This window comes from Pleurodeles waltl, chromosome 4_2 (genome assembly GCF_031143425.1).
Source record: "Pleurodeles waltl isolate 20211129_DDA chromosome 4_2, aPleWal1.hap1.20221129, whole genome shotgun sequence".
NCBI classification, from domain to species: domain Eukaryota; kingdom Metazoa; phylum Chordata; class Amphibia; order Caudata; family Salamandridae; genus Pleurodeles; species Pleurodeles waltl.
In genome coordinates, this window is record NC_090443.1 from 51160175 (window position 1) to 51174158 (window position 13984).

Consider the following 13984-nt stretch of genomic DNA (forward strand, 5'->3'; position numbering starts at 1 on the left):
ATAATGGAGGGGTCGACTAAGATGTAGTCTATTCTGAAGAAAGTATTGTGTGGGGAGGAGAAGAATGTGAAATAATTACCGGATTGATTATGAAGTCTCCAGACATAAAGTAGTTTATGAGATGTACAGAGGGCATGTAGAGTTTTGTGACAGTTAGGAGTTCTGTAGCTGAAGGCTGATTGTCAATCTAAAATAGGGTCCACAGGGAGGTTAAAATAGCTGCAAAGAATAATCGGGGCATCAGGGTGAAGAGTGTGAGTTTAGCAGGTAGATTGTTTCAAAATTTGGGGTATTCTATTGTGGGAGCATATATGTTCACTGCATATATTTCAGTTGTGATATGCTGAAGTTGAGTTGTTAGCCATCTGCCATCACAATCTGCTTCTGATGATATAATGAAGAGACTAGAATTCCTGGAGATTAATGTTATCACCCCATTTTTTTAAAATTGCGACAGAACAGGGGATGTCTGACACCCAGGGAAAGGGCTTCTTATATCCGACTTTGGTTTCTTGCAAAAGACCAAGTCGCTCTTAAGGGAGTGACAGTAGTCAAAAAATTCCTATGCTTCACAGGGTGGTTGAGACCTTTGGCGTTCAGGTTGACCACTTTAAGCAAAGCATTGTTTTGGTCAGGCATTAATATGTTGAAGGTTAATGGTGAGTGCAGTATCGCGGGAGGCCATCACTTTTGCAGCGGCCAGTGGAGGTATATGGGAATCACATGAAAGGGGTCATAAGGGGAACACTTTTCTCCAGTAGGGAGAGAAGTCTCTAAAAAACGAGGTATGAATTGTAGGGCAGTGCATATCTCTAACAAGAGGCAAGTAGCAAAGCAATAAAAAAGGCATGAGCCCAGCGCGTCAGTAACTATTAGTAAAGGATAAACAAGGCCCTATTGGGCAGCAAGTAAGTAAAACATTCAAAATGTTAATGTAGAGAACTTGCTTGCTACCTGCAAAGATATGTAATATACTCATCAGCATAATTATTATACTATAAAAGTATTACTACAGCAAAAAACAGCATCAGTGCTTTTGGACTTCTTAGTAGCATCACTATATCTTAGTATTACTACTGCAAACACATCAAAACAATACTATTGCATTACTGTTACAACAATATCAATGCTTCGTAGCATTCCAACACCCATACAGTCATGGGAGGTACATCAGGGTGTAATACTCAAAGCAGTTGAAGTCAAAGAACACTCTGTGAAAGGTTATGAGGTATAATAAATAAATTATGACTTATTATTAAGCGTTCTATGTAACGCTCTATAACACGTGGTATAATCATACAAGTGAAAATTGAGCTATTGAATGTAGAGTTAGATATCTGTTTGAATGAAGTAAGCAATCAGGGAATTAGGCAATGGCAAAGTCGAGCATACTGTATGATTACAAAAAAGATGGAACCTGTCTTGGTATATTACAATCTTCAGTCCTGACCATCTAGGGACTCTTCCATATAAGTCTCAATAGTATTGTCCAAGAAGGTTCCAGTTCCGTGGGGTCCATCAAAGCATGAATTTTGCCTTGGTATTTGATTTTGAATTTGGATGGCCCAATAAAAGAGTGTTGAATCACTCTTATTAACAAAGGTTTCTTAAGAGCTCTTTCTTTTAATGACAGTGTCTCAGGCGTAGTCCTGGGAGATGGTGGTCCTGGCTCCTTGCCACAGGATTGATTTGGCCTTTCTCATGTGTGACAGTATAGGTTTGGTATGTTGATAGAGTAATGGTCGAAAGATGAGTGTGTGTGATGTAGATGAATTCTTTGTGGGTTGAACTCTGTGCGCACGTTCAAGCCCAAAGTCTTTATTGGATGTGATCCCTGGGGTCACTGGAATCCATTTCTCAAGAAAAGCAGTCTGTGAGAGGGCTTTGTCTTTTGATCATTCTGGTAATCCAAGATTCTAAGATTCTCTCTCCTGTTGTGATTCTCCAGTTCAGTGATTTCATGCTTCAGAGTTGAAATTACATTGTCGTTTTTGAGTAGATGTTTGGATTGTGCTGTGAGGTGGTCCTCCATCAGGCTTATTTGGTATTCGGTGTTCGCTACTCTTAAATTTAGTTCATTGAGATCTCTTCTGATTGCAGCAACCTCCGCCTCTCATAAGTCATCATTGGTTTTAGTGCTTTGTGCAATGTCATGGACTTTGTTTAGTTTATTAAAAACCGCATCCAGGGTGGATTGACTTTCTTGTTTGTCTTTGATAGGTTTTTACAGTAGTAAGGCTTCATGTTTGGATCTTTTAGCTCAGGTTTGGTTTCCTTGTCTTTAAAGGTTTGTGTTATTTTTGATTTGCCATGTTCACAATGAGATGAGATGGGTGTTGTTTGATAGAACTGCGAATGAATTGTAATCCAAGTGTTAGTGTTGGCCCAAAAGTTGGGGACAGGGAGGTGATCCAAGGTGGTCTTCACCAAGAAGATAATCACTTATAGTTATTAAGTAATTCTGCAAGAAGATTTTTGTTGTGGGTCGCCCCTATAGAAGACTCTCAACACAAGTTGTTGTGGGAGTGTGTTGTTGTGGGAGCACATTCCATGTCTATTCTAATGCCCTTATAGTTTTGATTTTGAATATAGAGTCCAAGAGCTACCATAAAATACATCATTTTGAGTGTTGTCCGAGCCCAGTTTCATATGTCGGAGAATGCCTACTACTTATTTAATAGGTCATTTTCTAGTATCTAGTTATTGGTTATATAGTGTTCATATTATGCCCCTTAAGTATTACTTTATATTCACTTAAGTGTTGGTATAGTGAAGTGTTTGTTTAGTTCTTTTTAAACATAATGGGGAGCATAATTGTGCTCATTCCAATGCTTTGGAATGTATTCTAATGTAATCTAAAGCATTATCAGTGTATTGTCGATAATCTTGTGCAAATGGCACACTGTACTGATTACTTACATTGGACTAGCCTTTTGAAGCTAGTAGGAGCAAGCGGGAGCTCTCTGTGTCTCAAACCCCAGGACGCCATAAGAACCGAACTCTAGGTCGGCGGTATTCCTCATTCCTACTACTCATCCCTCATCCCTGCTTCTCATCTCTACTCCTCATCCATCATATCTACTTCTCATCCATCATCCCTGCGTCTCATCCCTACTTCTCATCTATCATCCTTACTTTTCATCCATCATCCCTACTTCTTATACCTACTTATCATCATCCCCACTTCTCATCCCTGCTTCTCATCCCTACTTCTCATCCATCATCCCTCCTTATCATACTTATCATACATCGTCCCTGCTTCTCATTCATCATCCCTACTTCTCACCCCTAATCACTATTCCTCACCCATTATCCTTACTTCACATCCATACTGCTCTTCCATCACCCTACTTCGCATCACTACGTCTCATCCATCATCCCTACTTCTCATCCATCACCCCTAACTCTCATCCGTACTTCTCAACCATCATCCTTACTTCTCATCCATCATCCCTATTTCTCATCCCTTCTCACCCATCATCCCTACTTCTCATTCCTCATCCCTACTACTCTTCCTCATCTCTCAGTCAAACCAACACACTTTAATGTTGTGAAACACCCCTTTACACTGATTGGTTGACAACAGCCAATCACTTATCAGAGAAGTCTGCATTATTTAGGTCTAGCCAATAGAACAAATAGCATTCTCACGGCACATGCTGGTTGAGGACAGAGGAGAGGAAATACAACTGGTGTACGCTTCTAGGGCATCCAAGGCTGTGCAGCATTTCATTTTATTTTTTATTGAAGTGTTTTTCTGTTTACAGGGGCCTCTATGGAAAGCTAAGGAATTTGAGGAAGAGGAATGCCCTCCAGCCTGCGTCATAAATCCACACTCGGAGAGGTGACTATAATGTTAATTGGAAACCTTTTCTGGCTTTTACATGTAACAAGTCTGTCCAGTACTTGCTCTTCCTGGTTTCCTACGCAAGTGAAGCACAGCCCATTAAATCTGCAAACTGCAAGGAAAGAAACAAATGCAGCTCTCCAAGCTAAAGACAGCCTCAGACTAATACATTTTATTTGGTACAAATAAAACTGAAACTAGAAAAGGGTTTTGATTAACTATATTAGGATGTCTCCAAGTGTTGATGGTAAACATTGTATTTGTTACACTATTAAACTGAAACCAGGCAAGGTTTCTGATGACCTGTATACCCCTCGATCCAATTGTTGATTTATGGCCCAAACCAGGACCCTTGTCTTTCCCAAACCATTACAACTTTCTGCAGAGGCCTGTGTAAAAAGAAAACCACTTAAATAAAATTAAATGCTGTACAGCCTTGGATTCACTGGAAGCAAATGGCACAATGTGCAATGAGAAGGCTGTTTTTAAATTTAAAGTGGCTAGCCCAATAGAATACACCCCTCTTTCTTAACTCTGATTGGCTGTTGTCAGCAGTCAGCGTGAAGGTGTGTTTCACACTGAACATGTGTTGGTATGACTGAGGGATGAGGAATGAGAAGTAGGGATAATGAATGAGGCATGAGAGATAGGGATGAGATGTATGGAAAATGGATGAGAAGTAGGGATGAGAAGTAGGGATGATGCATGGGAAGTAGGGATAATGAATGATGGGTGAGAAGTAGGGATCATGGATTAGAAGTAGGGATGATGGGTGGGAAATAGGGATGATGAATGATGGGTGAGGAGTAGGGATCATGGATTAGAAGTAGGGATGCTGGATGCGAAGTAGGGATGAGAAGCAAGGATGAGTGATGGGAACAATGGATGAGAAGTAGGGATGATGGATGATAAGTAGGGACGATGGATGACAAGCAGGGATGAAAAGCAGGGAAGAGGAGTGAGGGTTGAGGATGTCCTAAAATGGATGCTGTAAGGGAGACTTCTTTACGTTCATCTGCTATCAGCACAGATGGGCATCACGCAGTGCTCTCCCATTCACCCCGCTGTATGCGCTGGTGATTTATACGGCGGTTCAAACATGTAAACATATTGAAAGGGAATACTTCTGATTCCTGCAAAGGAATTATTGCTCTCAAATGAATTTCAGCTAATTTACTTATTTTCCAACCAATACGGCTTCTGCTGTGTGAAATATATATTTCACTTTTCTGAGGCAATATATATCTGGAGAAAAAGTTTGTAAGTGAGTGTGAGATTAAGAGCAAACATGCAGGTGAAAGAGTAAAAAAAGTGATACAGCAAGTGGGACTGTTTCACTGAGAAAGAAAGAGCAAAAATGATTGAGAGAGTTATCAGTAGAAAGAGGGTGAAGGACAGTGCTTCATTTGTAAATACAAGGTGCCGGTGCTCAAAGCCCTTCTCTTATACACGCTGCTGCTGCAATGAAATGTGTGAACACGGAATACTGAGATAGCTTAATCCCGAAGCCATCTCTGGCCTCTTTAATCCATTTAAAACCACTCCCTACCCTTCAGCTCTCATTTTCAGCTTTCTGCTTGCTCTCATTGTGACGCTTTTTCGATTTTCTCTTTCTCTGTCTATCCCAAACGTGTCTTTTGCTCGCTGCAAATGCTTGAGGCAGAAGACTAAGCACCGGCCCTCAAAAATAAGTGCCGGTGCTCAGCACCGGAAACAACAAGCACAAATTAAGCACTGGTGAAGGAGAAAGCAAGGGTTGGGCTGTGTTAGGGTGCAAAATGAATGAGACTGTCAAACAGAAAGTGTGTGAAAGAAGGAGCACTAACGTAAAGTATGAAAAATTGAGAGTAGGTATGACAGAGTGAATGATGAAGCTAAAGAACAGGGGGTACATTTATTATTATTTCACGCAGAGCAGCAAGGAAACTTGGTGCGCTGTGTTGAGTGAAAGAGAGAGAGCAGAAACACAAGCAGACTTGTGTTATTGACAGAATCGTTTTGTGCAGGAAGGGATTCCTTCCCACACAAGAACAATCCTTAGAGGCATATTCCTCTTTCTATGTGTGTTACAGAATGCATACCCTACACAAAATAATGTAGGGCAGTGCTATGCACTGGGTTGTGTTATTTTATATTTACTAAACCACACAAAGTGTGTTTGTGTGGCTTAGTAAATGCCAAAAAAGGACTTTGAGTCGTTGCTGTGCAACAAAGTGACTCAACCGCCCTGCAAAATCATAGTTATTCTGAGCCGAAGTGTGATGTGATAGAGTTATGTAAAGGATTTCAGAGCAGGAGGGAAAGAATGAGAGCAAAAGGGAGATAAATGCGGGGAGATATGGAAGTAGAAAGGTAAAGCAAGAGCGAGGACAGGCATTGTACAGCACAGTGAGTGACAGGCATGTTTTCTATAGAGCAGTAACTGATGGGTCACGCATCTCTGAGTGACACGTATTATGTACAGAACACCTTACAAGGTTGTTACATCAAGGAACGTTAAATGAACAATTTACATTAGGCACATTAACTTATTGAAATACAGGACACAACAAAATTCAGATTCACATGGTAATTCTGATAGAAGATTTTTCAACCACATGCATTGAGATGGATGTGTCTGGCATAGTTAGGGGCATATTTATACTCCGTTTGCGCCTAAATTGCGTCGTTTTTTTTGACGCAATTTCGACGCAAAACTAACGCCAACTAACGCCATATTTATACTATGGCGTTAGAGGCGAATAGCGCCAAAGTTCCCGGAATGTGCGTCATTTTTTAGCGTGAACCCCTTCCTTGCGTTAATGATATGCAAGGGAGGCGTTCCCGTCTAAAAAATGACTCCCAGGACTTTACGTGGTATTTATACTCCCGGGCAAAAGAGACGCCCGGGAGTGGGCGTTGCTAAAAACGGCGCATTTGCGCCGCTTTTTAACGCCTGGGTCAGGCATGGCGTTAAGGGACAAGTGGGCTCAAAATGAGCCCAGAGTGCCCTCCCCTGCCCCCAGGGACCCCCCCTGCCACCCTTGCCCACCCCAGGAGGACACCCAAGGCTGGAGGGACCCACCCCAGGGACATTCAGGTAAGTATTTTTTTATTTTTTTTTAATGTTTTTTTTTGGCATAGGGGGGCCTGATTTGTGCCCCCCTACATGCCACTATGCCCAATGACCATGCCCAGGGGACAGAAGTCCCCTGGGCATGGCCATTGGGCAAGGGGGCATGACTCCTATCTTTACAATGATAGGAGTCATGTTGATGGGGGATGGGCGTCGAAAATAAATGGCGCAAGTCGGGTTACGACGATTTTTTCGACGTAACCTGACTTGCCCCATTTTAAGACGCCCATGCGCCATTTTCCCCCTACGCCGGCGCTGTCTGGTGTACGTGGTTTTTCTCGCGCACACCAGGCAGCGCCGGTCTGCTTGCGCCGGCTAACGCCATTCAATAAATACGGCGCCCGCATGGCGCTTCAGAATGGCGTTAGCCGGCGCAAAACTTTTTGACGCTAAACTGCGTTAGCGCAGTTTAGCGTCAAAAAGTATAAATATGGGCCTTAATATCATGGCCATTGTATCTCCTATCTCAGACAGTATAATAGGTGATGTTTCTTCTGGCGCAGGAGCTCAGACAATATTTGTGCTGTTTCTTAAAATGGCCTTGATATCAAGGCCCTGATATGCTAAGGGCCTGTGTTGCCCTTGTATCGCGCAACGTGGCACAAGGGCAATGCAAGCCCTTAAGTGAGATTACTGTGCCATGCAGAGCTGCCTTGCGTGGAGCTGTGTGGCACAGTGAATCTGGAGTAATGCAAGGCAGCACAAGTTGCTGCCTTGCGTTACTCTTCCCCGGGGATTAATTCCACGCATCCACCCATGGTCTTTTGCCCATTCCCAGATTTGCTAACATTGGAAAACTGTGAATGCATCAAAATGTTTTGTATTCCCAAGGTTGGTGTAACAAGGAGAAATATGTTTATTTCTCCTAATTTTTCCTCTTTCTATGTGTGCTGCATTCTTCTGCATACATAGAGGAAAAAGCCTCAGAGGATTGTTTTTGTGCAGGAAGGTGTCCCTTTGTTTTTGTGCAGGAAGACATCTTCATCAGGAAAAACAATCCTGCCTATAATGCAGGTATCCTTGCACCAGGGTGCAAGGGTGCAAGGGTGCCTGCATTGGTGCTTGGCAGCACTAGTGCACCAGCGCAGAGAGGGAGCAGGAATGATCCTTATGAGGAAATCTGGAAGATTTTAGGATGAGTGCACAAGCTCTTGTTCAAAACAGTCTCTAATATATGTGGCATTTTAGGCAATATAGTTGGAAAACTATGCTTTAAAACTTACAACTTAGCACTTTTTTTTTATAGAACAAAAGTTCTAGTTCTTCGCACTTTTCAATTAAAAGGGATAGCTCGCTCTGTCACATAGTAGCCTACCTCAACATGCTGCTGCTCACAAAATAAGAAAAGGGTGCACACAAACATCCTATTGCTGCAAAGAAGAGGGAGACAATAAGGCGTATTGTGTTATACCCTGGCCTGCATAACAACTGTATTGTGTCTTGGGCTGGCATCCCCTGTTCTGTGGTCAGTTGCTTTGAACTATACAAATCCCACTAGATACATTGGTACATTAGGTCACAATGCACTCCTCCATTTCTAGTGACCCTGGTCTCTTTTCCGAGGTACTCACCGCTCTTTCGATATAAGACCAGCTCAGCTTTGAACTCCAGCCTCTCTTCCAGGGCCTTTTGGATCTGGGTTCGGATCAGCTCGTTCGTGTCAGTGCCGTAGAGGAAGGTGCATGCACAGGAGCGCTGCATGACCTCGGCCCGCGTGAAGCCAGTCAGGTCGCAGAAGCCGTCAGAGCAGTACACGACTGGGAACGTGCTGGGCACTTGCGCGTTCCCCAGGACAAAGTTGCTGTCTGCAAAGCAGAAGATGGTGTTAGTGCTGGAAAAGGATGAACAAGGACACCTGTAAAATAATTTTACTACCAATGAACATTTCAGTCAAGTATCCTGGCAGAACTGAATGACAGCGGTAAGGCATGATGCTCTTCGAATGATACATGAAAGGGTACGTGCAGAGAGAGAAGCATAGCAAGAAGTGCTTTGCAAAAGCTAGAATACAAAGGCCTTTGTGCAAGGTGCAATATGTGATTCAGCATGTGACAGATTGCATGCAATGGGAGGAAATGATAATCCTGTTTTGTTCTAGGACAAGCAAAGATTATTGATAGTTGAAAGAGATTGGATTATTATTATTATTGGATATATTATTAAACACCTCAAGGAATAATCACAACTATTGTCACAGTGAATCCTCTAAATCACAAAATCAACCTGAACTTAACCTCCTGATAGCATTGGCACAGAGCAAACAGACATTTCCAAGTGGAATGTGTAAAGTGTTTATTGAGTACCAAAACAGTAATAAGGTCAAAATGCAAAACAATAAAAAATCTCGGCAAATAGAAAAATAGAGTAAAATTTAACAAACAAAATGAAACCAAAAATGACAAAAATTCAATAAGGAGAAACGAAGATATGAAGTTAAAAATGTAAAAGTAGGAAAAGTGCCAAAAAACACAATGTGCCAATGACAGTCAATGGTCACAGTAGACTGGGACCTAAACAAAATCTGTCACTAACTGCGATGCAGCACAGGTTGGATACACCAACCAGGTTAGTCCTGGCCAAACATTTTACCTTCTGACTTTAATCCTTTAGGTCCCAATCCACAAGAGGAGTACTCTTCAAAAGCCCCTCCACAAAAACCTCAGGCGTGGCACTTAGAAACTCACAGGATGCCAGAAAGAGGCCAACACCAAGGTCCAGTACAGGTCTCATCTCAGACAGCAGGTTCAGTCCTTTCTGTTCTTCCTCAGGTCTAGGAGTGTTCTTAAGTGAATGGCAGGTGATGCCACATTTATGCTGGCACAACCTAATGAGTGGGAATGACGTCTGGGTATGCCCTAACCAAAGAGATAAGTAAAAGTTCAACCTTACCCACTTTGGGCATTTTCAAGATGGCAAAATTCTTCAGCATCACTCAACTTGGGCTTTGAAGGCTGGGTGGGTATGGAGGCATGTACTATTGCAATGCTAGTGCCCTCCCACATCTAATACTGAAATCAAGATTGAGGCAGCCACTGTACCCTCAATAAACCGAGAGACAGAAATCTGAAGGACAAAAGCAGGGTTTCCCAGCAACCAGACAGTAGATATACAGGAATTGTCTTAGATCCTGTTTTCTTTCTTTCAAGTGCACCCCAAGTGTTATTTGCAAACCCCAGCAGGCCTGTTAACATTGACATTCCAGCAGTATTTGACACTGTAACATCAAAAAGGGCACCCACAGTCCCCACCCCACATATTCTGTGAGTTTCAGAGGAGTCATATCTGACTATTTAGGTTGACTTATCATTCACAGTGACCGTTTGAGTAGCTCTTAGGAGCAATTCCACACTTCATTCACATCTATTCAAGTGCTTCTGGCTGTCTAAGAGAAGTTGGAGCGCAAATGCAAATTAGACTTTAGGAGCTTGAGGCAGGGAAAAGGTAACTTTCTAAAAGGTACTTTTCCTTAATATTTATTAAAAATGTACTTCACCATTGAATTGAATGTTTAATAACTGTAAAATGGTTATTTAATTGTTTTTCTACTTAGTCCCATTCCATGGATACAGTATTAGGTTTTTCTGGAAAGGACAGCTAGACCTGTTACAGTGAAAAATATTTTTTAGGTTTTAGTCACTTGAAGGGCATGTTATAATTACATTTCTACATGTCCTATTTTATATAAAACACACTCTCCCTTGTGGATTACAACGCCTTCCTAAGGGTGACTTCTTCATTTTTAAACGCTTTGTTTGTACCTGTCTGAAAGGGTTTATTTTGAAAGGTTGAATTGCAGTTGCAATTTTTACACTGCTACAATGGCAGGCCTGAAGCCATCTTTGCACTGCCACTGTAGTGGATGGCACAGTGTGTGCTGCACTACACTAGTGGCATTTAACTTCCAGACCCTGGGTACACTTTGTAAAAGGTACGAGGGACTTACGGCAAGTTACGTATGCCAATTAGGAATATGCCACTTCAACCATGTTTTAAATGGGGGCGCACAGGTACTTTACTACTGGTTAGCAGGGAGAAAGTGTGCATAGTTCTAAATCCAGCAAAATATAGGGTGTATCAAAAAGTAAAAAAATCCTGGGTGACCACACAGATTTCTTACAATGTATTATGGAAGGTCACCCAGAGGTGATTATGGTTTGACTGTGTTTTGGGTGTGCATTTGAGGTTCTTGTGAAAGAACTGTTGTGCGAAAGATCATCTGTAAAGGGTGCTTTGCCAATAAAGGCATGCAAAGATGTTGTGCAAAAGGTATTGTACAGTGAGAAGCTTACAAATGGTGTAATAACAAAAGAAAGCACAGGAATATTGTGCAAAAGACGTTTTGTAACTTGCACTGTAGAGCACAAAGATTTAGAAAGTGTTGTGCAAAGGGATATGTCAATAAGTTGACCAACAAAGGTTGCAAAAAATGTGCATGGGGTAATGAGAAAAGGCTATGAACACAAGTAGAGCAAGTAAGGTTTGGTAAACAGAGCAATGAGCACACAGGGACAACCATAAGGTGGCCTGTGAAGCCTGGAGTGTTGCAAGCAGTGTATAATGGGTGACACAGGAAGGCATATGGAGTACAATGACCAAAGGTCAGCAAGAAAAATGTAGAGGCCAAGAAGCAGAAAGCAACAGGCAGCTCTGGGGGTGAGGGGGTAGTGAGCTAAAGGCAGCAAGCAAATGATGCCAAGCAAAATTCACTTCATGTTGGGTGACATAAAAGAGTGGCAGGAAACAGTTGGAGAATGGATGACTGCAGCAAAGGGAAGTATGCAGAGATATAATCAGAGAAGCCAGTGGGCAAAGAATGGCTCTTCTACTGGACAGCAGTGCACAAAGGTCAATGCTGGTATGGTGCTGGGCAAAAAGGCAGCAAGAGAAAGATAGCAAGTGGAGAATGGTGAGTGTGAGAGAGTGTGTCTTGTGTGTGGGAAGACACATTTTGACCATTTCCAGAACCAATTAAGTCTCAAGGTGCCTTGTAAAATTCCTCATAGACACGGGGGCATGAATGGACCAAACTGACACAACTGTCAGTTGGACTGCTCCGTGGTGCCTTGAGAAAGGAGCAAATGTCCACATTGGGACACTGCCTCAGTCGACTTATGAAGGCTCTCACTGCTTCCCGGGAATAATGGTGAAAAGAGTGGCTGGCCTGGACATGGGACTGCAGCAGGGTTATGGACAGGATCTCATTGTGTGTGACTGGTGAGTACAAATGAGACTTGATTTCATATGGCCAGTAATTTCCAAGCCCATAGCTTGCAGAACTTCTCACACGGACAATGGGACATTGTGTACTGATACATCAAGTCAAGGCCTGAGCAATGCAGTGGAAGGTTTGCAATACTCTACTCTTAGGATATACTCTGCCCCAAGGGCTTCTTCGAATGTGTAGTTACCAAAGGCATTGTTAATGCTAGACATTTCATTATCTCATTGATTATCTATTGGCTGCCAGTGCACGTTTGTAGGAATTTCAGGTATTAGTACAGGAGGGTCAGAACCCACCTCATGTAATAACCACAGGCCTTGTCAAGGTGAACCCTTAAAAGTCACTAAATGATCTTGAGTTCAACCCCCTGGTAGCCACTGCACAAATTAGAGAGGGTTACTTATAGGCAATGTGTAAAGGATGTATGCAGTACCAACACAGTAATAAAGTCAAACCACAACACAAAAAAATCCCAAACCAGTTTAGAAAAATAAGTAAAGGCCAGCCTTAATACCCTGGGAGTCTACCTCTTTGTCCTGTGTACAAGAGGGAGAGCAGGTTCAGTTTTCTAGGCTCTTCTCAAGTCACTGACAGCAGATACAGTCCTGTTCTGTTCTTCCACCAGTCTAGAACGGGCCTGAGGAGGGTACTGTTAATGCCACATCTGTTCCTGGCACAGCCTGAGGGTGGGATTGACTCCTGGCCCCTCCCTAACCAATAGGGTAAGAGTTCCCAGGGGTAACCCTACCCACTTTTCAGCACATTTAGTGTGCCCTACTGAAACCAATCCCACAATGCCGCTCTCTGTTTAAATCTAAGATAGTGAAACCATTCTCTCCTTGTGTAGAGCCTGTGTGGCCACTCCAGAGGTGTGACCAGGGAAATGTGTGACCCCTTCTCTGTGGTCACTCTAAACCAGTTCTAGGGGAAACACCTCTCCCTCTGGGATTGGTGCTTGTCTGACTGAGGGAACAAAGAAGGTCCCTGGTCAGGTATCGACTAACATTTTCCTGTGACAGGGCTAGCCTCTTTGAAGTTAATCAAGTACCTGGGCCCAGCTCAGGTGGTCATCCTGCTACTGGAATGGAACACCTCATCACACCCAAAGCCTTTGTTCCAGGTCTGAGAGCATGTTCACCCTTCATCAAGGGGGCTATTCAGTCCTGGGTGACAGTTGGAGCTCGTGCAACGAGGCTTCCAGAGGCTTTAGAAAGGAAAAAGGTAACTTCGTAAAAGTACCTTTTCCAAATAATGTATTACAAATCTGACTTCACCTGTGAATTGGGCTTGTAATAAATATTTCAAAAAGCCCAATAATAAAATGTGTAGAAGCTTCTTTGTCAGAGATGACGTTACTAAATTTAGTATTGTATCCCAATGCTTTCATATGGAGCAGTTAACCCTGCTACTGTGAAAATTATTTTGGGGGCTTTTTCACTGTAAGGTCATGTTTAACATTACATTTTTACATGTCTTACTTTTAAATACCATGCACTGTGCCCTATGGGCACTAAGGCCTATTTAAGGGTGTCTTATTCATATTTAAAAAGAATGTTAAGGCCTGTCAGAACAGGTTATTGTAACAGGTCAAATTCGCAGTCATGATTAATCATGTAGTAGATGCCACAATGGGTTCAACAGTATGCTTGTGAAATTTAACTTACATGGTCTCTGTACACTTTCGGGTCATATAATAGGGACTGATAAGTAACTTAAATATGCCAATCAGGAGTATGTCAATTTCATCACTTTGAAAGGGGGGCACAGCCACTTTATCACTGGTTAGCATAAGTAAACTGCT

At 42.5% G+C, this 13984-nt stretch overlaps 1 protein-coding gene across 1 annotated transcript in view; it reads right to left on the reverse strand.

Moving 5' to 3' along the window:
• KCNH3 (potassium voltage-gated channel subfamily H member 3) overlaps positions 1 to 13984 on the reverse strand; it is a 379713-nt gene that overhangs the window by 269537 nt on the left and 96192 nt on the right. The window contains exon 2 of the mRNA XM_069230614.1: positions 8534 to 8767. Coding sequence (XP_069086715.1) covers positions 8534 to 8767 — 234 coding nt within the window. The remainder of the gene's footprint in view (positions 1 to 8533; positions 8768 to 13984) is intronic.